At 28.6% G+C, this 24,227-nt stretch overlaps 2 protein-coding genes and 1 non-coding gene across 11 annotated transcripts; all 3 read left to right on the plus strand.

Annotated features, from left to right (window-relative positions):
- The first annotated feature begins 207 nt into the window (after positions 1-207).
- On the plus strand, positions 208-7,331 carry LOC137812149 (shaggy-related protein kinase eta). 9 transcript variants are annotated; one of them, XM_090298857.1, is made up of 14 exons: positions 287-411; positions 1,718-1,873; positions 2,894-2,983; positions 3,162-3,221; positions 3,295-3,355; positions 3,446-3,567; positions 3,651-3,725; positions 3,822-3,878; positions 5,483-5,623; positions 5,730-5,780; positions 5,860-5,925; positions 6,053-6,136; positions 6,285-6,386; positions 6,556-7,331. In XM_090298857.1, exons 3-14 carry the CDS (start codon positions 2,894-2,896, stop codon positions 6,649-6,651), a joined length of 1,005 nt encoding a protein of 334 aa, XP_090154983.1. In that variant the 5' UTR covers positions 287-411; positions 1,718-1,873; the 3' UTR covers positions 6,652-7,331. The 9 variants fall into 9 exon arrangements, with proteins under 9 accessions (XP_068470161.1, XP_068470169.1, XP_090154986.1 ...); XM_068614067.2 differs by adding an exon at positions 2,517-2,566 and having other exon boundaries at positions 300-411; positions 1,725-1,873; positions 3,295-3,567; XM_090298858.1 differs by lacking the exon at positions 287-411 and adding an exon at positions 2,517-2,566 and having other exon boundaries at positions 1,725-1,873.
- An 8,825-nt stretch (positions 7,332-16,156) lies between these two features.
- On the plus strand, positions 16,157-19,929 carry LOC137812151 (uncharacterized). The gene is made up of 3 exons (XM_068614070.2): positions 16,157-16,464; positions 16,736-17,487; positions 19,302-19,929. The coding sequence occupies exons 2-3, from the start codon at positions 16,775-16,777 to the stop codon at positions 19,519-19,521; spliced, it is 933 nt and encodes a 310-aa protein (XP_068470171.1). The 5' UTR covers positions 16,157-16,464; positions 16,736-16,774; the 3' UTR covers positions 19,522-19,929.
- Positions 19,930-20,600: 671 nt separating this feature from the next.
- Positions 20,601-20,673, plus strand: TRNAE-CUC (transfer RNA glutamic acid (anticodon CUC)). Its single transcript has one exon. It is a non-coding gene; the product is annotated as a tRNA-Glu (tRNA).
- Positions 20,674-24,227: the final 3,554 nt, after the last annotated feature.

Raw genomic sequence — 24,227 nt, forward strand, 5'->3', positions numbered from 1 at the left:
TTGAAAAAAGTAGAAATAAAATAAAATGTTTAATTTTCGGTACAAGAAAAATAGACAAAAATAAAAAAAGAGTATATTATTTAATTGATTTAATAAAAAAATAAAAATAATATATCCACATATTTTTTACTAAACTCAATAATTTTTCCGAAAAAACATTTCGTACCAAAAAGAACGATAAAAACAGATGAAACGAGGTTAGATGGTGTTATGGAAAGATATTTACGCAGCAGATATTTTATCTAAAAGTGAAAAAAATCAGTTATATATCTTGTTCAGCAGGGCGGTGGGCAGGTGCACACCACCAGTAGCTATAAATGAAAACTCTCCTCTCTCGCATCTTCTTCACTTTTCCACCTTCTCACAACCTTAACATCCTCTTACCTCATGTCAGACCATAGCCAGAACAAGGTGCGTGCGTTTCCCCTTTCTTTTTGTATCTCATTGGATTGCTTTATTGTTTTGTGTTCGGAAAGTTTATTGACACCCGAATAAAATACCTGATTTCGGTTATTTGGGATGATAAAAGAAGCCAAAAGAGTTATATGGGTTTTCCATTTTTTGTTATCCAATTTTTCTCCTTTTATCCTTTTCCATTCCTCCGGTGGCCTGGCTAGGAGACTCTTAGGTTTTCTTTTGTGTATAAAAGTCGGTTCCTTTACTGAAGATTTTGGTCCTTGGGTTTAAAAAGGGAAGACCCACTGGCTCAGTTTCGTCTTGATCTCTCTTTTTGTGTCTGTAATGTTTGGTTTATTTATTTGGGGGCAGGAGAGTTCTGAATTGGGTGTGTAATGATAAAGATTTCTCAGTGCTTTGGTCTTGATTTTATTTTTATGATCTTTTGTTTGTTATTTAATGGATCTTCTTGATTCCTTTGCTGCTCATGACTCTAGTTTCTGGTTAATTTATTAAGATTCAATGATGTTCTACTTTGCTGCTGGCTGCTAACGTTGTATTAAGTTATTTAATGTGCGATCCGTCTTACTTGTCAATTTCAACAATTGTTGCAAGTTTCTTGTCCCAGGATCTTAGTGCTATTATGTTTCTTGTCTTCAACCTTTTTACCAGCTTGTTACTGTAATTTATCAAATCTAATATGATTCTTGCCCTGTCTACCTACCCCTTTTTATTTTTTTATGCAACATATATGGGGCTTAGATTTTGAATAACTGAATTGCAGGAAGACCTGGTTAGCACTCTATATTCTGCTGGTCAGTGTCTACCGATTGTTGAGGATTTCTTAATGAAAATGGTGTAATTTTGAGATTTATGGAATTGGAGATTTTTTTTAAAAAAATTATCCGGTTAACTTGTACCAGTGTGAAGAAGTCGTATATTAATGACATGACTTCAGATTTGTCAAGGTGAAGTGGTGACACAACTTCAGATTTGTCAAAGTGAAGTGGTGACACTACTTCAAGTTTGTCAAAGTGAAGTCATGCCAGTATGTCAGTATGATATGACTTTAGTGTAAGAGAAGAAATCGTGCTTGACGGACACGACTTTGATTAATTTTAATTCAGGTTCATATATTTGTTGTTTTTTTTTTAATGAAGTTGTGCTAGCATGATACCATTTTAGTTGTTTTTATATTAGACTGAAATCGTAAACCCTTTACACGACATGTATAGGATTATTTTTATTTATATTAATATTAATATATACGGTTTTATATATAAAAAAATGATTAATATGTTATTAATTGTCTCATTTAAAGTGAATAGTAATGTGGACGGATCGATACAATCGTCTTATTCAAGGTATTTAGTTCAACGGTAATGGCTATTTGCATGACACGACAACATATAAGCAATGGTACATTAACCATATTATATGATACATATCGTCTTCGGAGTCTACATTTGACAATCATGTAAGTTTACTCGTTATACTTTTCATTATGTAATTTTATTTATCTAAAATTTGACATTGTTTCCCAACACGTCACATGACCTTGACTAACCCCAACCCCAACTTCCTTATCAGCATGTTGGGTCTTCTTATTGTCAACATGACTAGGTACTTGGTTAGTCCAGTCAACTAGGTCTTTAGTAACTACCGATGTCCATATACATGGATCATCATCACCATTTGTCTTTTTATTTTCCACACCAACAAGTTTCGCACACATACAATATTTTCCCTAATTAACCAAATCTTTTTTCCGGTCCACCAAATATGTTTGGAACTTCGACATTCACCCCTCCATTTACACACAATCTCACATCATCCATGTATTATTATTGACCCACATTTGTCCTCACAAGGACTCGATAATGACGGTGGCAATGATGATGATGATGAAGACAACAATGATGATCCACCTCCACCTCTTTTTAAACATCACCATCCACGAAGGCCTAGAAGACAAACAAGAAGACCATCTTGTAGCACTTCCTCTAATAGATAAATTATTTGATATAGTGTAACAATATTCATATTTTAATTTAGTTCCAATTTGCATTATTAACTTTCCCCTTTTTCTTCATTTTGGGGTCAAATAAACTTGGATTAAGATTAATCAAAGTCGTGTGAGTCAAACACGGCTTCCCCTCTTACATTAAAGGTATGTTATGTCATGCTAGCACAACTTCATGTTGACAAATCTAAAGTCGTGTCATGCTTGCACGATTTCTTTTACAACAAGATCATATCATGTTGACACGACTTACTTATATGGTAAATCTTTTAAAAACTACTCATTTCGGTAAATTCTTCGTAAAATTGCACCATTTTTGTTAAAAAACAAACTATTGAGTGTATAATATTTTTTAATAACTGTATTTTCATGCTTAATCTTCCTTGAAACGGCGTATCATTTTCAAAATACATGCAAAACATTTGAAATTGCAGTATTCCTTATATCTTGTCGATAAATGTGGCAATTTGACAGATGTCCACTTCTGTTGTCAATGTGAATGACTCCCTGACTGGTCACATCATATCCACTACAGTAGGAGGAAAAAATGGGAAGCCCAAACAGGTATTTTCGTTGTGAACCCCATCTTTCCTGTGATTTAAGTTATTAATATTTTTTTACCAGATTCTGAGTTTTTAAAAAGTTCACTTGAATTTTTAAATGTTGTGGGATTTAGAAGATTTTACCTTTGATCCATAGTAAACCTTTGAAAATTTAACGTCTTTGTTGATTATTCTTGTAGACTAGAAGATATCTGGCAGAACGCATTGTGGGGACTGGGTCATTTGGAATTGTCTTCCTGGTATGCCAATACTATATTCATATCAGTTACTATCTCCATATATCAGGCACACGGTGATAAATTTTCCTCTTAGGCTAAGTGCGTGGAAACTGGGGAGCTAGTGGCCATTAAGAAGGTTTTACAGGACAGAAGATGTAAGAATCGTGAGCTACAGTTAATGCGCATGATGGACCATCCAAATGTGATCTCTCTGAAGCACCGTTTCTTTTCCACTACAAGTGCAGATGAACTATTTCTTAATTTGGTGATGGAATATGTTCCAGACTCTATGTACCGAGTCTCAAAGTTGTATACTAATACTAATCAGAGCATGCCACTTATCTTTGTGAAACTTTACATGCACCAGGTATGCTTCAGATTTTCTAGTGATTGAGGAGGTTCTGTTTTTATCTTTTCACATCCTGATACAGGTCTGTGGTTCACATATAGATTTTCCGGGGTCTGGCTTATATCCACACTGTCCCTGGAGTTTGCCACAGAGATTTGAAGCCTCAAAATATACTGGTTTGTTTATATGTTTTAGCAGAATGCAATATTGACTTTCTTTCTGAAAAAGAAGGAACCATTTCCTGATCTGATGTAATTTTGTGTATTCTCTAGGTTGATCCTCATACACACCAGGTTAAGATATGTGATTTTGGAAGTGCAAAAGTGCTGGTATGTTTGATATCATTCTCAGTACATTCACATATTTTCGTGTGGGTCATTAATAATTATTATTATATGTAATAAATATGCCCATATTCCCCTTTAATATATTAGAATCTCAACCAAGTATTATAAAATATCATGACTGATAAGAAATTTGACAGAGCCACACAACAAAAATGTGTTGTAGTTCGAGAGCCCAAAGCCTTATAATCCAATAATTCCAGTGTTGGAAATCTCATACCTTGCAATTGGATCTTAACAATCACCTTTTTGTTGATGTAGATGACAAGGGTGTTGCAACTGTAACTGTAGCAAGGAGATGGTAAAAAGAAAACAGAGAATCTATTTTTATAAATTGATGTTTTGTTTACCAAGATGTGAAAAACTTAGAAAATCCTTTTTATTAATTTTTTTTTTGTGTGAAAACCAACCTAGGTTTAGAAGTTGGTTGTGCACAGTAAATGGTGGAAATCAAATATCACTGCACCCATACATTAAAAAAGGTTACTTTCGTAATTAATTGTGCAATTATTAATAATTTTTTAAAATATTTGTTTTAACCCCAAGATAAAATAAGAAATTGAATAGAAAACAAGGAAATTATGTTTTATATCTATTTTAAATAAATAGAGAGCTTCCTTACTCTGATCTAACCCTCGATGCAACAAGAAACTCAAAGCAATGCCATTTCTACTTGCTCCGTCATGTCATAGTCGTGTTGTTTCATTATTTTTGGAAGCTTCTTCTGCTTTCATTTCCTTCTTTTTCTCATCTTCCATGCTGTAATACTTTCCACATTTGAGTGGTCCTCTCGGAATAACTATATTTCTAACTGCTTCACCCTTCATACTCTGATTACTGGTTTCACACCTTGTAGAATTTCCCACTATTGCTACTATAATAAATTCATAATTCCATGAGATCGCACCAGTATTCTCTAAAGCAAAAGGCACTGCGATCACCACCCAGTAGGTGGCTGATTGATGGGAGGGACAAGGAGTACAGAGTGCTCCACCACATGAACTTCTTAAATATAGGGTGCTGATCTCTTGACCTGTTCAACCCTCTAGAGCTTCGAAGTCCTACAAATCTTCAATGACATGACCCTTGCTTGCCTGAACATTTTGTTCCCTTTTCTCTTACTCTTTCATTGCTTTTGCTAGTGCATGAACACCATAGCCACCCTTTTTTTCAAACCTTCTTATATTTCCACAATAATTATGTGATGATTCAGTACCTTCCTAACTGATACCCCATCCCCTTGTCTGTGGGATATGTATTGTCGTTCTCCACTGAAAATTGCTGAGCTATATATATCTATGTGTGTATCTATCTTGCCAGCTGTTACATTGTAACTTTTTTATGCGGTTTTTTGTTTTGGCCTTTTGGGTAGACCAGGCATTTTTGTCTTGTGATATTACTTTGTTTAGGGCCTTTTGGGTAACCCATCCAGTGTTTTGTTTATTCGAGATTTCTGGATGATTTTTATACATTAAACTTATGTCTTCATAAGCTTTTAAATTGTGACTCTATTACGATATGCAGGATTAATATTTTTCGGTGTTATTCCAACTGATGTTTGTTGCTTACTTGGGATTTTATGTGATCAGATTAAAGGTGAAGCTAATTTATCACACATATGTTCACTTTTCTATCGGGCACCCGAACTAATATTTGGTGCCACTGAGTATACAACTTCAATTGATATTTGGTCAGCTGGCTGTGTCCTTGCTGAACTGCTTTTGGGCGAGGTTTATATCATTGCTTTTCTTTTATTGTTAAAATTATGCAAATAGTCTCATTCAATAATTATTTACTACCTCCATGCCATCGGACAAAAAAATGGAACTTTTGAAGCCATTATTTCCAGGCGATAATGCAGTGGACCAACTTGTAGAGATTATCAAGGTGCGACTTACAGCATGTTAGGCTTTTAAGATCGTATCACTATTTTCATAAGAAGTCAGGTCTAAAATCTGTATTCCAGGTTCTTGGCACACCCTCTGAAGAGGAAGTTTGCTGTTCAAATTCGAACAATTTCAAGTTTTCACAGGTTAGAGCACATCCATGGCACAACAGCTGCACTGTTTACTCTTCTTCCACTTTGTTTTTTCAGATTATCAAATTTGAGTGTATAAAGGAATCCTGGACGTTCTAAACCTTAAAAATTTTGAGTGTAGATATTCTGCAAAACAATGCCTCCAGAAGCAATTGATCTTACTTCCCAGCTTCTGCAGTATTCCCCAACACTTCGTTGTACTGCGGTGAGTGTTTGCTTCAATTATGATTTATATTTCTCAGTGTGTAAATCATTTAGTCTTTCTTCAACATGCCATTATATTTCTTCTAAATCTTTATCAGTTAGCGACTGTTGTATATAGCAGTTTGAAGGATTTTTCTTTTGTCATGCAGCTAGAAGCATGTGCACATCCATTCTTTGATGAACTCCGGGAACCCAATGCTCTCTTGCCAGATGGTCGGCCATTTCCTCCTCTATTCAACTTTAAACAAGAGGTGAGTGTGGCTGCATCATCTTCATAGCTATGAATGAGGGTTACAAAAATCTAAATGGCCTAGCTAACAAAATTGATAGACAGCTTCATTATGAATACATACACATGATCTGATATTCAGTAAGTTCGTTGTATATGGTCTATTAAATGTTTTTGTTCTTTGTTTGCAGCTATCCGGAGCGTCTCAAGAGCTTATTGATAAGTTGATACCTGAACATGTGAAGCGGAAGATAGGGCTACCACCTACCCATTTTGGTGGAACATGATGTTAAGCTGTGCAAGGTGTATTCTAATGGCTACAAGTTAAAAGAGGGGTGCCATCTTATTGTCCAAATTACAAGTTGTTATTATACAGTGGCAGTGTAGTTGTGTGCCTGACTCCAGTCACCATCTCTATAGCATGGGTACCAAATTAAAGCTGTATACATACAAACATACCCCAAACATGGGCAGGACAATGTTGTTTGTTGGGTCTGTTTTCTTACTGGCAATGGTAGGACAGGACTCTTTCTTCCTACACCTTCATATGTTCTTCTTCATCCTCGTACAAAACATATGTTCTTCTGCCATCCTCGTACAAAACGTGAAAATAACTTTTTATTCTTTTCACTACCATAAATTAGTTTTTGATTATGTAATCCGGACTACCATAAATTAGTTTTTGATTATGTAATCCGGACATGCATTTGAAAAAATATTTTTTAGATTATATAATTCGGAGTCTAAAAAAGACTTTTAAATTATGTAATTTGTAAGTTAATTACAAATTTGAAAAAAAAATTGGATTACGTGATTTGGGTGGGACTTTTTGAAAATATGAAAATTTATGGAGTGGAAGAACATATGGAGGTGCAGGTGGAGGAAGAAACAGTCCAATGGTAGATATCAAATATGTGGTGTGACCCAAGCATGCCCTTCTCAAAGGTAATGCCGCCTGTTTCTCCTATCAAGTCTCTTATATTCTTTACCCTTCCTTTTTATTTTGGCTTAATTAACTAAAACTAAAAAAAATATCAAATGTCATTTATAGTAAAATTATTTCTTAAATAAAATTAAAAGATATATTTAATAAACATCAATATTTTCTTGGTATAAAAATTACAGTTAACTAGAAATATACTTTAGGTCAGTCTGATGGCATATTTTTTGTATGGGTCAGATCATGTGTTTTGACTTAGTAAATTTACTCCCATTGGATTTTTGTTATAATAAATTTATTAGTAGATTATTTTGTAAGTTTGTTATTTTTTATCTTAGTTTTCTAAGCATGTTTTTTAATAGATTTTGTTTTGTTTTGCTAACATCTTACCCCCTTTTCCGTTACTCTACATATTCACAGTATAATTTTTTTATTAATTTTTTGTGATAATTTTCAATTTTGATCTAAAAACTTATTTTAAATTAATTTACATTTTTTTAAATTTAAATTTTATATTAAATTATATTTTAAATATGTTAATATACAATCACATCTATTCTATCACATTAATCAATCTACAAACTTTTCAACTAAATCTAAACAATATTTATTTATACTTTTTTTTATTTTAATTTTTTCTCAATCTAAATAAAACATGCACCTATTTATTTTGGAAAATACTATTTAATTTCTTAAACACATTTCATCACGTCCAAGGTTGAATATCTTGAAGATGTAAAAGATAACATGATAACAGATAACACAATAAATTCTCAATAACTCACCTATCATCTTATAAAAATAAATTTTAAATTTAATTTATTACTACAAAAAAATAGTTTAATAAGAGATTATATTTGTACATAAATCATATATTATAATTTGTATTGTATGTTTATAGTTAAGAATAATAAAAACGAAATTCAAAATAAATACATTTAACACTAAATATCTAATAATAGGACAAACATGTTAAAAGATAAAATGGTCATTGGTCATTAAACACGTTAACATTAAGTTGGGTTAGTTATTGTTGATCTTTTAACTAAATATTTATCTTCAGATAATTTTAAGAATGTTTCACAAACTAAACTTGATTTTATGATATGACAATTATTGTAAAGATTATATTTTAAAACTCTTATTCAGTGATGTTTTTTTTCATTTATCTTGAGCACTTAATTTATTTTAGAAAAACTTATTTAGTTGTGACATAAAATAAACACATGACATTAGAACTAAAAGTTGGTGATAAGAGACTTGATATACTGCAACACACTGGAAATAATACTCGTTATTAAAGAATGTGTCATGATTTTTGCTAATTTTTTCCATAACTCCATGATGGATTGGACCTTTATAAATTATATGTAGGTTGATTCTCCCTGCACCATATTATTTATGATTTCCACTCACCATATACATGTAAAATGTTTATTTTGTTTTTAATGATTTTAAAATTTTCTTTTCAGATATTGATATCTGAATGTTAAATTATAAAGTTCCGGATATACAAATCTGAAACTAATATGTCACTTATTTGAACAGCACAAATGACTTTTTGGATGTCAGGATCCGTAAGCAAATATAAATGAATTTTGGATCTCAATCCTCAACACCCTTTATAACACACCATTCTGGATATGAAAATTTGGAACTCATTATTCACTTCTGAATATGACCATCCGAAAAGCTTAAATAAAATATAAAAATGATATTAAAGATTTTGAAATCCATAATGTATAAAAATGACTTCTAGATATTGAATTTGTAAGTAAATATATGAAAAGAACAGAAAGAGATTTTAAAATTTTCGTTAAATGCGAATCAAAATTGATTGGATGCAATAAACAATTCTCTTTTATATGTATAGTATTCGTTTCAAGTCCGTGAATCTAGTCTGCTCCTCGTAGAACACCATCATGTATAGAGAATAAGACTAAAAAACTAGAAAAGGCCAATAAGAACGACAAAACTGAGAGATTAACTTTTATAGTTTTTACATTTATATGATCTCAGTGTAATTTTTTTGTAATCTTTCATGATTAAAAATGATCTGAATATAGGATTTGCAAGGGTCAGTGATGAATATTTTGTGGCACATATTGATGATGGTAATTAGGTTGATGGTGTAGTTTAGCCTAGCCAGTGTTTTATTTGGGAAAATAAGGTGACGCATGTAAATGGCTTGCACATGGCACGAAGCGGTGGTTGGATGTAATTAATGTATACCCCACAACCATAATACTATTATCACCCCTTCACAACCATTTTGTGCCAAATTGCATTGTCTTAATGCTCAAAATTAGAAGAAATAAAGGGTTTGAGTATTTGATAAAAAATTAACATTAATTTTTGTTGATGAAAAAAAGTTCAGTTTAGGACACATTGAGCATATCTCTGTAGTTAGTTAAGTAGGTGTTTGTTTGTTGGGTACGAAAGCCCTATTTTTCTACATCACATGCTCACGGATTTAATTTATCTCTCACTTGTCTCTGTTTCATACTTTCATTTCATAGCCTGACTGACTGTTTGACCGTACATTAATAAACACGCTCACTTTTCTCTCCTTCCCTTCTCTTTCTGCTCCCAAATTTAAATTTAATACTTTATTACGACTCCAAATATTAACACCATTTAATTTTATTTATTTTAAAATGATACTATTAATGTATTAAATTTATTTTTATTATTATTCATTTTTAAAATATTATTATTTATTACTAAAAACATACATATTTACTAGAAGCAGATAAAAAATAACTATAAAATGTTTAATAAAAAATTATCAATCTTGTTATATTTTATATCAAATTTTAATGTTTTGTTTGGACTAGGAACTTAATTTGAGAAGTAAATTTGAGATGATTTGAAGAGAAAATGTAAAAAAGGTGAGTTTGTTTGAATTAATATAAATAAAATAAATATTTTAGAAAAAGTTTGTCAAAATTTAAGAGAGTGATGTGATTTATATAATTAAAATTATATATATTTTTAATTATATTATCTTTATATATAAAAATTATTTAAAAATTAATTTGATTGATTTATGTATAAATTATAATTATTTGTAATTCATGATTGAAATATTAATTTAAAAAAAAATACAAAATATATAAAATTTGATAACAAAATATTTAATAAAAATTTATTTTTATATTAAATAAAATTATTATTTTAATCTTTATTTTTTATAATTAATATAATTATATATAAATTTATTATTATTTATTATTGTTATTTGTAATTATAATTTTATAATAATTATTATAATTAATAATTATTATATATTTTTCTAACATAAATATATTTAACATTTAATATTCTAATTTTTAAATTTTATTTTATCATGTTATATTTTTTATTATATTATATTATATTTAATTATGTAATTTTATTTTAAATAAAATTAGTAATAATTTGAATTTAAAATAAAAAATGTATTATAAATAATTATATATATATATATACAACTTTCTTTCCAAATTTTTCCAAGGAAGGAAAGAAAGTTTGAATCTCAAAATGCTTTTCATTTTTGTACTTTTCATTTATTATTTTTTTAATTTTCATAGAAAATATTTGCTTTTCTCATAAACAAACAATACATAGGTACTATTTAGCAAGAGAGAAAGAAGACTGAGCCGTTTGTATATGCTATTTTGTAAAAGAAAATCAGAGAGAGGATTTGTATAAAAAAAGTTTTGGATTCATGACAATTATGAAGGGACACGGAAATGTATTATTAGTTTCTAAGAAGGTGAAGAATGTTGTAGGTTTGGATAAGTAGTGTCACTGATATAATTTTTTTTTAAATTTGTTTATTCTTTATCCTTTCTTTATTTAGTAAGAATGAAAATATTTTAGGCATTTCAATACTGTTAAAGTTTCCCGATTTATAGTAGATATGATTACATGAATTGTGAGTTTATCCCATTTAAATTCTTATATTTTTTTCTATATCGAATATTTAATTTTTGAAAATAATTTAATTTATTAAATTTTTCTTTCATATTTTTATAACTAGTACTGTGGAATTAAAATAGTAAATGGAGTTTATGGCATTTGTGTTTTATAGCGTGAATGTTTGATGAAAAATATTGAATTAAAGCATTTATCTAAAGATGGTTCCGTTGTACTAAGCTAAGGGTGAGGAGGTACTAAAAAGAGTAAGTGGTAGAAGCTACTTTCTTTCTCATATAAGAGGTAACAAGCAAGTATATGCTATCAACTTACTCACAAAAATATGTTTTTCTCCTTACATCTTACATCAACTCAAGGAATAGGTAATGGCTGCCCATTACTCCTTTCCACTTTTCCACATATTTCTAGCTCTCTTTTTGCCTCCCTATTCATCTACTTAAATTCTCTATTAGCTTACAATTAATTAAATTTTCAAAACTTTTAACTATTAAATAACTATAAATAAAATATATTTTTTAAGTCGATTTATAAAATTGAATTAAAGTTAAAATTTACTTTTTAACCTAGTATATTTAAAATCTGTCATAATTTGAGTTTATTGTAATGATCAATTCATCTATTATTATTTTTATATAATCTTCTTAATCTAGTATTGAGATTATTTAAAATCTGTCATAATTTAAGTTTATTGTATTGATCAATTTATCTATTATTAATCTTATATAATCGATTATATGCATAAATTAACCAATATTTTATAATATATAAATAAATAATGATAGATTTTTTTTATAAAAATTAAAAATACTTATAAAATATTTTATTTATTTATTTAAAAAAAATAATATATAAATTTGTGACTTCATATATAAATATGAGAGTCCAGTAAATGATATAAATGAAAAAATTATATATAAGAACTAACAAAAATTAAAAATAATTTGTAGAAATTAAAAGTATTAAATATGCAGTTTTTATGATTACAAAATCTAAACAAATAATTAAATAAAACATTAATGAAAGACAATGTTCTCTTCATATATCAGAATTTAAAAATAATTGTTAATACTGCTATCTATACTACCAGGCCTTTTTCTTCGGTTCAAACATGCCGTCAATCAACATCATGAAGATGACTTCTTGCATCAAAATTTAATGAATCTCTCTCTCTCTTGTTGTATATAATGATGAATCTTTACTTAGCAAAGAAAAATCCAAATATAACTATGAAGACTGTTGAAAATTATTAGAGAATACACTTTCCATTTTAAAATTCGGTATTTCTTTTAAAATTTTACTCTAAAAAATTAAGAAACTAAAATATATATATATAAAAGTTGTCATTGATTTAGATTCTTAAGTAATAGGTAATAGGAGACTGTTCAGTATTTTGGAACATACCTGATAAAAAAAATCCTAATTTGATAAATATTTAATAATTACAGAGTATAAGTATAAATGCTGGTAATTTATTTCTTTCTTAAGACTCTGACATTTGGGAACTTGGTTAAGGTATTTTTGTTTAAATAGAGATACTTAATTTTCTCCGTTCTCCCAGGAACGGATATCTTGAAACTAACTTGATTCTTGGCTTTACCAATATTAATTTGTTAATTAAAATATGAGTTTATGAAAACCATGTGAGCAAGAAATAGCAAGCTAGAGGTGAATGTGTTCTTGTTTATTCTCCACTTTAAATACATGGTTTATGTTCCCTTTTAACACTCAAATTGTAGTTAATCATAGCTCACAAAACTTTAATAATTTTTATACTTCTTTATTAATTGACTAAATGATGTTGTCAGTTATCACATGTTTTGTGGTGCTCTAGGACCTTTTTTAATAAGAACAATCACTTCTGGTTTGATAATAAAAAAGAGGCATACATGCATACTATCTTTTTTATTGTTCCAACTAATATGGTAAAATATTCCCCACAATTTACCAAATCAATTACTAGTCAACTTTACTTAACTCTTCATGGACTTCCATTTTCTTTCTCTTAATATACTTAATACTTATTTCTTTAATCAGACTTTAAGGCTTAATTTTATCATGGTATTAATAAAACACTGATTAATACGGCTATATTAGAATAAAAATACAAAATAAAATAATTTTAGTCCAAAAAAATAAAATAAAGAGTGACTTACTCAAATCTTGTTTCTATCATGGATGGAAAAAGCCACATTTTATTTAAGTGTGCTAACAATAAAAAGTTAAACTCATATTTTATTATATTAAACGAATAATATAGTTTTAACAAATTAAAAAATTATCATTTTTTTGCATTCAATATTATTTTATGTTATTGTCTATAATCAACAAAATATTTTCTCTACTCGCTTTTCTTTCTATCATCCTAATTAATTATAATTTCAATATGATTAATGTTTTTCATTAAATCATTTCAATAGATAACATTGTCAAATTAGTCATATTTGATATTAATGAAACATGATAGCAATTGGATAAGAATATGTGAATTTGATAATTTCAAACGTTTCAATTATTTATACTAATCCTGAAAAATAAGATGTCAAGTTGCATAGTGATATCTAACACGAAAATTTTATTAAAAAAAAAATATATATATATATATATAAAAAAAAAGTTAAATTAACAAGTGGTGAATTCCCAATAAAAGTAACATTGTCTCAAATTACTATTATTTATTGATTTAACTTTTTCACCTCAAACAAAAATCGAAAGTATTTTCAAATTTTCCTTAGTTGATGTCTCAATGTGTCATCCATTCAACTTTCATGGGTAGCTAGAATTGGTATGTAAGCTTAATATTCCAAAGAATATAAAGTAATTATTTGGCTAAGAGATTGTTCAGATAAATTCTTTTAGAAAGAGTTATACGAAACAAGTTAAGGAAAGATATTTTTTGTTCATAATTAAAAAAATAATGTTAACATTGAGTTTTACAATGATTCAATGGAAATTTATGCAAACATTCTTATATTTAAAAACTTTATTTTTATAATTTTTATTTAATAAATATAATATTTAAATATAAAATAATAATTAATTAAATAAAATATAAAATAATTAAGTGTATAATTTGTGATAAATATAAATAAAATTAATATCTATTCCAAATTTAAAAGTGATATAAATTTTATATAATTTAAAATTAGAGGATGTGAGAACCATTTGGCATAACTAAAAAAGATACAAATATTTGTTACTTTAATTAAATTATTTAATATGATAAATTATTTCATTTCACAAATAGTGGTTGAAATTTATGTTACTCTTTAATTCCTAAATATATATATATATTAAGAAAATAATTAAATAAGGATCAATTTTAAAAATAAAAAATAAGTAGTTGTTATATTGGATATTATTTTAGAGATTACAAAAATTTATTGGTATCTAAATTAATTTTTATTATTAATAAATAGTTTATAAATTTATATTTAATTTTTTTTTAAATATTTTTTATTTAATAACAATAATAATAATAATTATTTTAACTAAATAAAATTTTTAAAAATGATAATTTCTTCCAGTTATTTAATATGAAACAAATTCACCATATACTAAACATTCTTTTAACTTCCTCCTATCCTAGACCCAGTAGTTACCTATAGGTTATTTAATTTCATATTTAATACTCAAAATTACTTCTCAATTTTCTCTTTCAATAAAATAACATTCTATACCCTCTAAACCAGAACGATTAAGTTTTACTATATAATTTATTTTTCTAAATGACTGACGTTTTCAGTTTTTAATTAAATATTACTTTTTTTCTAGTACCTCTAAATAAATCATATTAATACTTGTATTAACAACACATAAAAATAATACATTTATTGAGAGGATAATACTATTGTAATAAAACTATGTCTTTATAGTTTTCCTAATTCCCGTCAGTTACAAATAAATCAATTTCCTTGTGGCTTATCGTTTATCTGTTCATTGTTTGTTTGTTGAATCAAACTCAAAGTTTTAATGAATTAAAGTGTACATTTAGTTATACAGTATCAGTTGCACTAACAAGTCATTGGTATTATACAAGCATTTTTAAATTTGTTTACTTTTTAATAAAAATAGTATTCTATGTTACAATTTTTTAATAAAGATAAGTGATGTAATAAAGAAAATGAAAAAATAACTGTAAAAATATTATAGAAACAGAACAAATGGTCTCTAAATGTGCACACCCTTCATCATAGCTTGAATAAAATTCCAACACGATAAAAAAATGAGAAAAAACTGACAATTCTTCACTGGATTGCTAATTTAAATTATTTTATTCGTTAGTTAGAACATTTTATGTTTTATATAATGTCACATTTCTTTTGTAGACTTTCAATATTAAAACGTAAAATGGGAAATCTTTAAAGGCATTTAATACAAAATGTTTCTAATACTCCTTGTATTCCTACTGTTTAAACTGGCATTAAATTAAAATAAATGTCATAAATTTGTAAATGGATTTTTTCAATTCTTTAAAGTGTGTTTATTTTAGATTAAAGAAATCAAAGGAAGGAAAATAGAGAAAAAAACAAGTTAATTTAATAAAATAAAAAAGATGAAAAATAAACAAACAAATAAAAGAGTTAATTCTATTTTTTTTCTTCTATCTTCTTTTCCTAAATCAAACAATCCATATTGTTATTTCTCTCTCCATCTCCATGCCTTCTATACTCTGTAAAGGGTTTAAAAATTATTTTATTTTTCAAGTTTGTCATTAGTTTTCATATTTCATTTTATTATGAAAAATATTTATTACATTTTAAATATAAAACTGGAACATTTTAATATTTTTTAATGTTAACCATTGAAATCGATTTTAAAATAAAGATTCAATGTTTACAAAATAAAAATAATTAAATATTATAATGAGAAAAATTAAAATAAAACATTATTTTGTAAGTTTATGAGTGTGTACTAATGCAGGTCGCTAAAGTAAAAGGGTTTAGTGTAAAAGGACGGAATAAAGACAAAAACCTCAATTTCTTATCCTTTGCTTTACACACTAATCCATTCCATCAAATGATTCAAACGCACTCAATCTATTTTCCAATTTCGATACCATTTTCCCAGTTACTTTCCTCACCTAACCCTGCTACTACTTTTCATACATATAAATAATCATAATTTTGTCCATTCTTCCAACTCCAACCACAACCAGAGCCATAGCCTAGAGCTTTAACGCGCTGTGTCTGGATTCAAACGTACCCAGTTTCATTTTTTATTCTTAAATCCAATGTTTGAGGTAAACCCTCCTCTTTCTGTCTCATTTCGCTCAGACATCCTATTGGTGATGATCCAAGTTTCATTTTTTACCTTTTCTTTTGCGTGTGTTTATGTTTTTGGAACGATATTCGAAGGTTGTGTCTCAAAACGTTAAATGGTCGTTTAGATGTGTATTGTCCGTGTTTTCGTTGGTCACATTGTTCATCCACTGTAAATAACAGATAGTTTTTATTTACTTTTGTTTTTCTTGGTGGGGTTTATCACTGTGGGAGACACGCGTTTCTTTTCAGGTTTGGAATTATTGAGTGGAAGAATTTGATGTTGGGGTGATGGATCTGGCAAAAAGCAAAGGCAGTGGTGAAGTTTTGGATCATGTTGATGAAAGGGTGGGTGAGGATTTTAACCAATTGGTTGAAGGAAATGCAATTGATGCAGGAGGTGGACATAGCTTGGGTGAAAGAGTTAGTGTAAGTGGGAAAGATGGGTCTCCTGAAGAAACGTGTAATGGTCTTGGTTTGAATGGGGAGCTAAAGGAGGGGCTACAAGAAGTTAGTGATCGGAACATGGGTGACCCTCAAGAAATTAATGATACATTACACGGGGTTGATCAAGGAACCAGTTATAGTTCAAGAAATTTGATTAGTGGGGAAGTGCCTGAGACTTTTGTTATAATAGATCCTTCCGCTCAGATTGATTGTGTCAGTGGAGAAAATACAAAATTGGAAGCTAAACCTAATGATTCAGGGTTGAGCAAGGTGTCCACGAAAGTAATAAAAGGGGTGTCTGAGATAGATAAAAATTCATGTGTGATTGATGTAAACCGTGGCAGCTGCGACGGTTTTAGTGAGAATTTGGAAGGTGAAATGATTTGTAGGATTTGCCATCTGGCCTCTGGGCAACCATTAGAAGCAGCACCTATTGGCACTGTAAGTAGTGCTACTACTAATACAGATTTGATTCAGCTTGGTTGTGCATGTAAAGATGAGTTAGGTATTGCTCACAATCATTGTGCTGAGGCATGGTTCAAGATTAAAGGAAACAGGTAACAGTTGATTTTGTTAATACTTGTTTATTTCTATTGTGTATATCAACATCTTGTTTTGTTTTTTGTGTTAACCCCTGCAAAAGTGAACTTGTTCTGATGTGTTGTACGTTTATTTTGAATCAAAATGGCAAAGAGATTCCTGAGGATTTCTACGTTTCGGATTTCTTAGTATATGTAATCCTACTAGATACAATTTCTAAAAACGAAACCGACTAGGGATGTGCATTGTTTTAATAATTTGTAATTTTATTTCTTTTTTATTGATTTTTTCTGTCACGTCTTGTCTAGTGTGAAATCTTCGAAACGCTGCGGCACACTTATGCAAATAGCTCTAGTGTTACTATTATGATTATTAAATTTATTTCCATCAATTGTAAATTCCAAATTCCAATTTTATTTTCTTATTATTATTAAACTTTATCTCAACAAATTTCTTGAATTTTAGTCTGAATATTTGAAACCGGCTTCATTGCTTATCATTTGTTGTCAGTTGGTTATTGCATGTAGTTCGTTGCCGTTTCACTTTTTGCTGGTTACATTGCTAACTGGAGAACCAATATCATCCTTATGCACCCTGACACATGGAGTTTTTAGTAGTAATTAACTTAAATGAAGGGTGAGTTGGGCTAATGCATCCACTGACACCCAGTTGGTTTTCCTTCTGAGGTATTGGTATTAGCAAATAGCTTGGCTTCTGGTGGTTGCGAGCTGAGGTTAATTGACATCTCAAATTCCAAATGATGGCACCAGGTCTTAGTTTGGTATAGTTGCATATATTTTTCATGTTAATATCTGGTCAAAAAATGCTCTTCTTGTCTCCATGAAGTTTCTTTGAATCCTCTGTTTGTCTTTTCAGCTTATATGTGGGGAATGAACTAGGAAAAATAAGTTTATACTTCCATCTCCTATAAAAAGAATAATATATTGCAATGTACCTCCTATTCCTTTTTGTTTTCCTCCATGGTTCCACCCCTTCCTATAGAAAGGAAAAACAAAAACTGTACACATAGAAGATTGTATGCCAGAAACATTGTATTTGAACTGTAATAATTTCCATGATGATTCTGAATGTGGCCATATTTCACATTTAAAATAATTGATATTGGTTCTTAGAGAAGAAACTCTGGTGGTATGGTACCAATGTGACTTTCACTAACGAAGTAATATGAGAAGCTCTCTCCACTTGCCTTCTCTATCTTGACCTTTGTCAAACTCTCAGTTACTGTTTCAATATTGTTTACATCTAATTTCAAATTATGAAATGATTGTTCAGATGTATGCTCAATTCAATTTTTTGCTGTTCTCGTCTCAACTGCTCCTGTTGAAGAACGGTCTGAAAATACCATGGGTTTGGGTAACATAACTCAAATTTGTGTTTGAAATTACTCTCATGCACAGTGGGGTGGGGTAGGATGGGGTGGGGGTAGCTCTATCAGTACTTTTTTTCCCATTCACATCTTGTGTATATGCTTGCAGCTTATTCTTTTTTAAAGTTGAAAAATCTTTATTGCTTATTGAACTGAGATAGAAGAGTTACACGTGCATTTTGCAACCATTTACATGGTTATAAAAATGTTATCACCGAGAATGGTTGATCATGTTTAATAGTTGAATAATCCCGAAGTTCCTTTTGTTCTATGCTAATCTCGTTTCTGATAGAATCTAGTTTTTTGGTTGAATTATTCCGAGGCTCCTTTTGTTCTATGTCAATCTTGTTTCATATGCAATCTAGTTTGTTGGTTGAATAATCCTGAGGTTCCTATTGTTCTGTTAGTTCTTTCACGATCTTTAATTGTCTTTCACGATTATAGGTTGTGTGAAATATGTGGTGAGACTGCAAAGAATGTTTCGGACGTTGCTGATCATGGATTTATGGAAGAATGGAATGATACTAGATTCATTGGCAATGATAATACCTCATCCAGAAGGTTTGGTGGATGCTGGCGTGGACAACCATTTTGTAACTTCTTAATGGCATGCCTGGTTATAGCTTTTGTTCTACCATGGTTCTTTCGTGTAAATATGTTCTAGTGGAAGGAAGCCAACACCACTCTTCCCTTCAAATCTTCATCCTGCTTATATGATGAGTGCATGTCATTGAAGTTCCTGCCATATTCTTTCTCAGAAGGGGTGGTAATGCATAACCATGACCAACTTCTCATTTTTTCAGGGTATGTACCTTGAAATTTGGTTGTAAAGAAACTTGCCAACTATGCAAGTTATGGCCAAGTTGTTTCCTTATTGCATTCTTTGGATTGGAGTGCGTGTGGTGTACTAAATTATATATATAATAGCGGCATCAATTTTATAATTGAGAAAAGTAAAGAAGATATTTTACTTGTGGCATAGATGTTATATGTTAGAAACAGTAAATTATTCGCTGTAAAACAGGCAAACAGAAAAAGCCCCTCCTTGATTTCCCTTCTCTTTTTTACCTTCTTATACTCTTTTCTTTCTTTCCTATCTGTTGCTTTTCTGCTAATATAAAGTTCAAAGAATCCAATGTGATTTGTCATTAGTGTGTTTATGTTCCCTTCTTTTTGTTTACAAATGTTCTAGCTTCTAATCGAACTTTTGCTTTTGTCAGCATTTTCTAAAGTTAAACAAAAGCAATATACTCAAAACACTTGCCTTAATTTTGAAGGTACATATGCTAATGAAACATTTTTATGCCCAAGATGAATCCTTGATCAATATTTTGTTTAGTGATTGGTCTAGAATTTTTAACCAATGGATTAAATTGGTATGTAAACATGTTGGGGGTATTAAATTCAAATATTTACGCATAATACATATAATATTACGAAAAATAAAATGAAATCCTTGTAGCCCCGACTATATTTGGAAGGTCATTTGATCTTGTGCTAAGGGAGCTAAATAATGGAGTATATTCCACCTTTTAAATTGAAAAAAGTGAAAATTGTAATATCTCAAAATTATTAATGATTAAAAAATAAAGAATTTGTGTGACTTCAACATGAACAATATGCGCAGGAAGGCTCTATGACAAGAAATTGAATAATGTTTGAATCAAGTATAAAGTATATTAGATGGCCAAAAGATGAGAGTGAATTCGATAGATAGAATTTATGGAATAAGATTACCAAGCATCCGTTGTAGTCTAGTTGGTTAGGATACTCGGCTCTCACCCGAGAGACCCGGGTTCAAGTCCCGGCAACGGAATTTTTTTATTTATTTTCGAGCAGATTAATTGAGGAAAACCATATCCCTGAAAATTGAAAAATGTTTACCACCAATTTATACATAATACAAATAGAGGTAACTCTCAGTTTAAGTTTAAACACGTGAAACTCACTTTTTTTTGTCTCTCATCCCGTTTAATTTCCTCATTCTCTCTCATTTTGCTTTCTCAGTCCTCTTTCTTTACAACCCTTTTTCTCTCTCATCCCTTTTTTTCTCAAACCCTAATCACATCTCAATCTTTTGCCCCCTTCTCTCATTTTTTCCTGTACTCTTTTTCACCATTTCGGCAACTGCAGAGCTGCTGTATTGGAAAGCATTTTTGCCTAAAATTACCCTTAGACATCTGTAGAAATGGCGCCTTCTTTTGAAATTTGAAATGGAAATGACGATTGTTTTTTACTATATATATACACGTTGTTGTATAGATCAATTTTTCATTTTTGTTCGATTTTCTTCTTTTCATTCTCCATGGAGCAGGTAATCTTTTATATTTTTGTTAATCTCAATCTCACATTTTTGGTGCATTTTTTATATTTTTTGTACTCTGTTTGTTACGTTTTTGAATTTTTTGGGATTTTCTGATTAAAGTTGTTTGCTTTTATATTTTTTGTACTCTGTTTGTTTTATGTTCAACATTTTAGCTCATCCTTAATCTCCATTTTTTATTTCTGTTCGAGCTATGTTCGAGCCATTTTTTATTTCTTCGTTTCTCTTCTTTTCATTGTCCATGATTCAGGTAATCTATTCTATCCTTTGTTCATCTCCTTCTCACATTTCTGTTGTGTTTTGATATTTTTTGTCTATTATCTTTTTGAATGATACTCTTCATCTGTTTTATGGTTTGTTTTCTCCACTATTTTTGACATTCTTCGTTTTTTGTTAAAAGTTCCAGGCTTTTCTGTTCAAAGTTACTGGCTTTTCTAGGTTTTTCCGATCGAAGTTTCTGATGGAGTTTTGTATTGTCTGTTTCATGGTTTGTTTTCTCCACTATTTTTGACATTCTTCGTTTTCTGTTCAAAGTTACTGGCTTTTCTAGGTTTTTCCGATCGAAGTTTCTGATGGAGTTTTGTATTGTCTTTTATCTTTTTGGTGGATGTTGTTTATTGGTTTGTTTTCTCCTTCTCACATTTCTATTGTGTTTTGATATTTTTTGTCTATTATCTTTTCAGAATCATACTCTTTATCTGTTTTATGGTTTGTTTTCTCCACTATTTTTGACATTCTTCATTTTCTGTTCAAAATTTCAGGCTTTTCTGTTCAAAGTTTCTGGCTTTTCTAGGTTATTCCGATTGAAGTTTCTGATGGAGTTTTGTACTGTCTTTTATCTTTTTGGCGGATGCGGTTTATTGGTTTGTTTTCTCCAGTCTCTTTTCTCCATTCTTTTTTACATTCTTCGTTTTCTGTTCAAAGTTTCTAACTTTTCTAGGTTTTTTTAATCGAAGTTTATGATGGAGTTTTGTAGTGTTTTATGTTCAAGATTTTCTGTCTGTTCAAAGTTTTCTTGATGCATTATGTTCATCTCATTTAGGGTTTATTGGTGACTTTGTCATTTTTTTTTCTTCATCTAATTTGTGCATTTGATCCAACTTTAAAAAGGTATTTTTGTTTCCACCCATTTATATTATTTAACTATTATTATTATTTAATCTGAGCAACCTAATTACCTTTTTGCATTATATATTCTGAATGTCCTTATAACATGTTATTATTGTTTTATATTTTCAATGGTTCATTTCTAATTCCAATATAATCTATAATTATGTGTAATGATGATTTCTGATTCTTACTCTTTTATGTCATATCACTCCATTATATATTCTGAATGTCATTATAACATGTTATTATTGTTTTATATTTTTAATGGTTCATTTCTAATTCCAATATAATTTATAATTATGTGTAATTATGATTTCTGATTCTTACTATTTTATGTCATATCACTCCATTTTAATTTAATGTATTAATATTTTAAATTTTAATATATGTATATTTGTAATTTATTTTGTTAATATATTTTAAGTTAACATATTTAAATATTTAATATATTTAAATATTTCATATATTTTAATATATCAATATTAATATATTTAATTTAACTATTAATTAAATTTAATTAGTAATATATATATCGGTAATTAGTAATTAGTAAATAGTAATAAGTAATATATATCATTTTTGTGATATTTTTTTCATTTATGTTTGTTTTTTATGCATTTATATATTTTTTTTTGCCACTAGAGTAAATTTTAACAAGATATTTATTGCATTAATATTTGTATACATTTTTCTGTTAGAGAATTTGAATCGTAAGGTGTATTATTATATTTTTCTATTGAGTTCAAGAATTCAGGTTCTAATTTGAATAATAATATGTATTATATTATTTTTGTTGAGCTCTCTATCATTATAGTCTGATTTAATGGAGTATTTGGCATAATTTTATGTGAAAATCATGTATTCAACATTTAATAATTTATTATTTTTTATGTAGTTATATTTTATTATTTTAATTCAGTAGTTGGTACCTAATTCCATAATCCTTTTTCATAGAAATACACATTATTTCAATTTGCAGGTAAGCTGATGTAGGAATAGGATTAAGTTTTTTTTAGGATTTTTTTGATTTATTTATTTATTCATGTATAATTGATATGTTGTATAAGATAAATCTCATGTAATTTCAATGTAATATATAATATAATTATATTTTTTTTAATTTAAATTTTAAATTGTAGTTGATCTAATTTGTTGTTTCCAGCTTCACATAATTTGTACTGAATTATAGTGAATTATACTGATTTTTACAATGTATACAGTGTTGGTTTTCTTCATACAATTTTTATTAACTACTCGATAGTATGTTTTTGTTAATACAGTAAAACAAATATTCACTTAAACCATAATTTAAATTTAAATCATAAATCAAGATTTTCAAACCATAACACGTGAAGTTAATTTGATTTTATATGAATGTATAAACAGATATCATGGAATAAAGTAAAGACTGCCAAATCATAACAAAGTTAATATCTTTGATTTTCTTTCCATTTGATTTTATGAACACATTATAAATTATAATATTGGCAAATTAATCAATAAAATAAAATATTAATGGTAATTAAAGTTAAAAATATGAAATAAATATAAAATTTTAAATTATTTTATTTCCTACTTAAATAAAAATCTAAGCTAAATAAAATTTATAAGTTTTTAAAATCCTAAATAAATATAAGTCCCAAAAATTTAATGTCATTCTTAAATAAAAATTGAAAATTAATAAAAAAATTAAATTATTTAATGTCATTTTTAAATAAAAGTCTATATTAAATAAATTTCAAAATTCTAAATATATTCATATTCTAAATTATTTAATAAAAATCTAAAATTAATAAGATTTCTAAGTTTTTCAAAATTCTAAACAAATACGAATCCTAAATTATTTTATTTTCTACTTAAATAATAATTTAAATAAATAAAATTTGTAAATAAAATTTTCTACTTAATTTAATTTTTTCAAGTTTATTTAATTTAAG

This window comes from Phaseolus vulgaris, chromosome 2 (genome assembly GCF_051622355.1).
Source record: "Phaseolus vulgaris cultivar YP4 chromosome 2, ASM5162235v1, whole genome shotgun sequence".
Taxonomy (NCBI): domain Eukaryota; kingdom Viridiplantae; phylum Streptophyta; class Magnoliopsida; order Fabales; family Fabaceae; genus Phaseolus; species Phaseolus vulgaris.

Bases quoted from the DNA above. Each gene is read 5' to 3' on its own strand.
- LOC137812149 (XM_068614060.2), top strand. From the start codon at position 388: ATGTCAGACCATAGCCAGAACAAG. The intron at 3,726-3,821 runs GTTTGTTTATAT...TGTATTCTCTAG, and splicing joins TGAAGCCTCAAAATATACTG to GTTGATCCTCATACACACCA. The intron at 6,137-6,284 runs GTGAGTGTTTGC...TTTGTCATGCAG, and splicing joins CAACACTTCGTTGTACTGCG to CTAGAAGCATGTGCACATCC.
- LOC137812151 (XM_068614070.2), top strand. From the start codon at position 16,775: ATGGATCTGGCAAAAAGCAAAGGCAGTGGTGAAGTTTTGGATCATGTT. The intron at 17,488-19,301 runs GTAACAGTTGAT...TCACGATTATAG, and splicing joins TTCAAGATTAAAGGAAACAG to GTTGTGTGAAATATGTGGTG.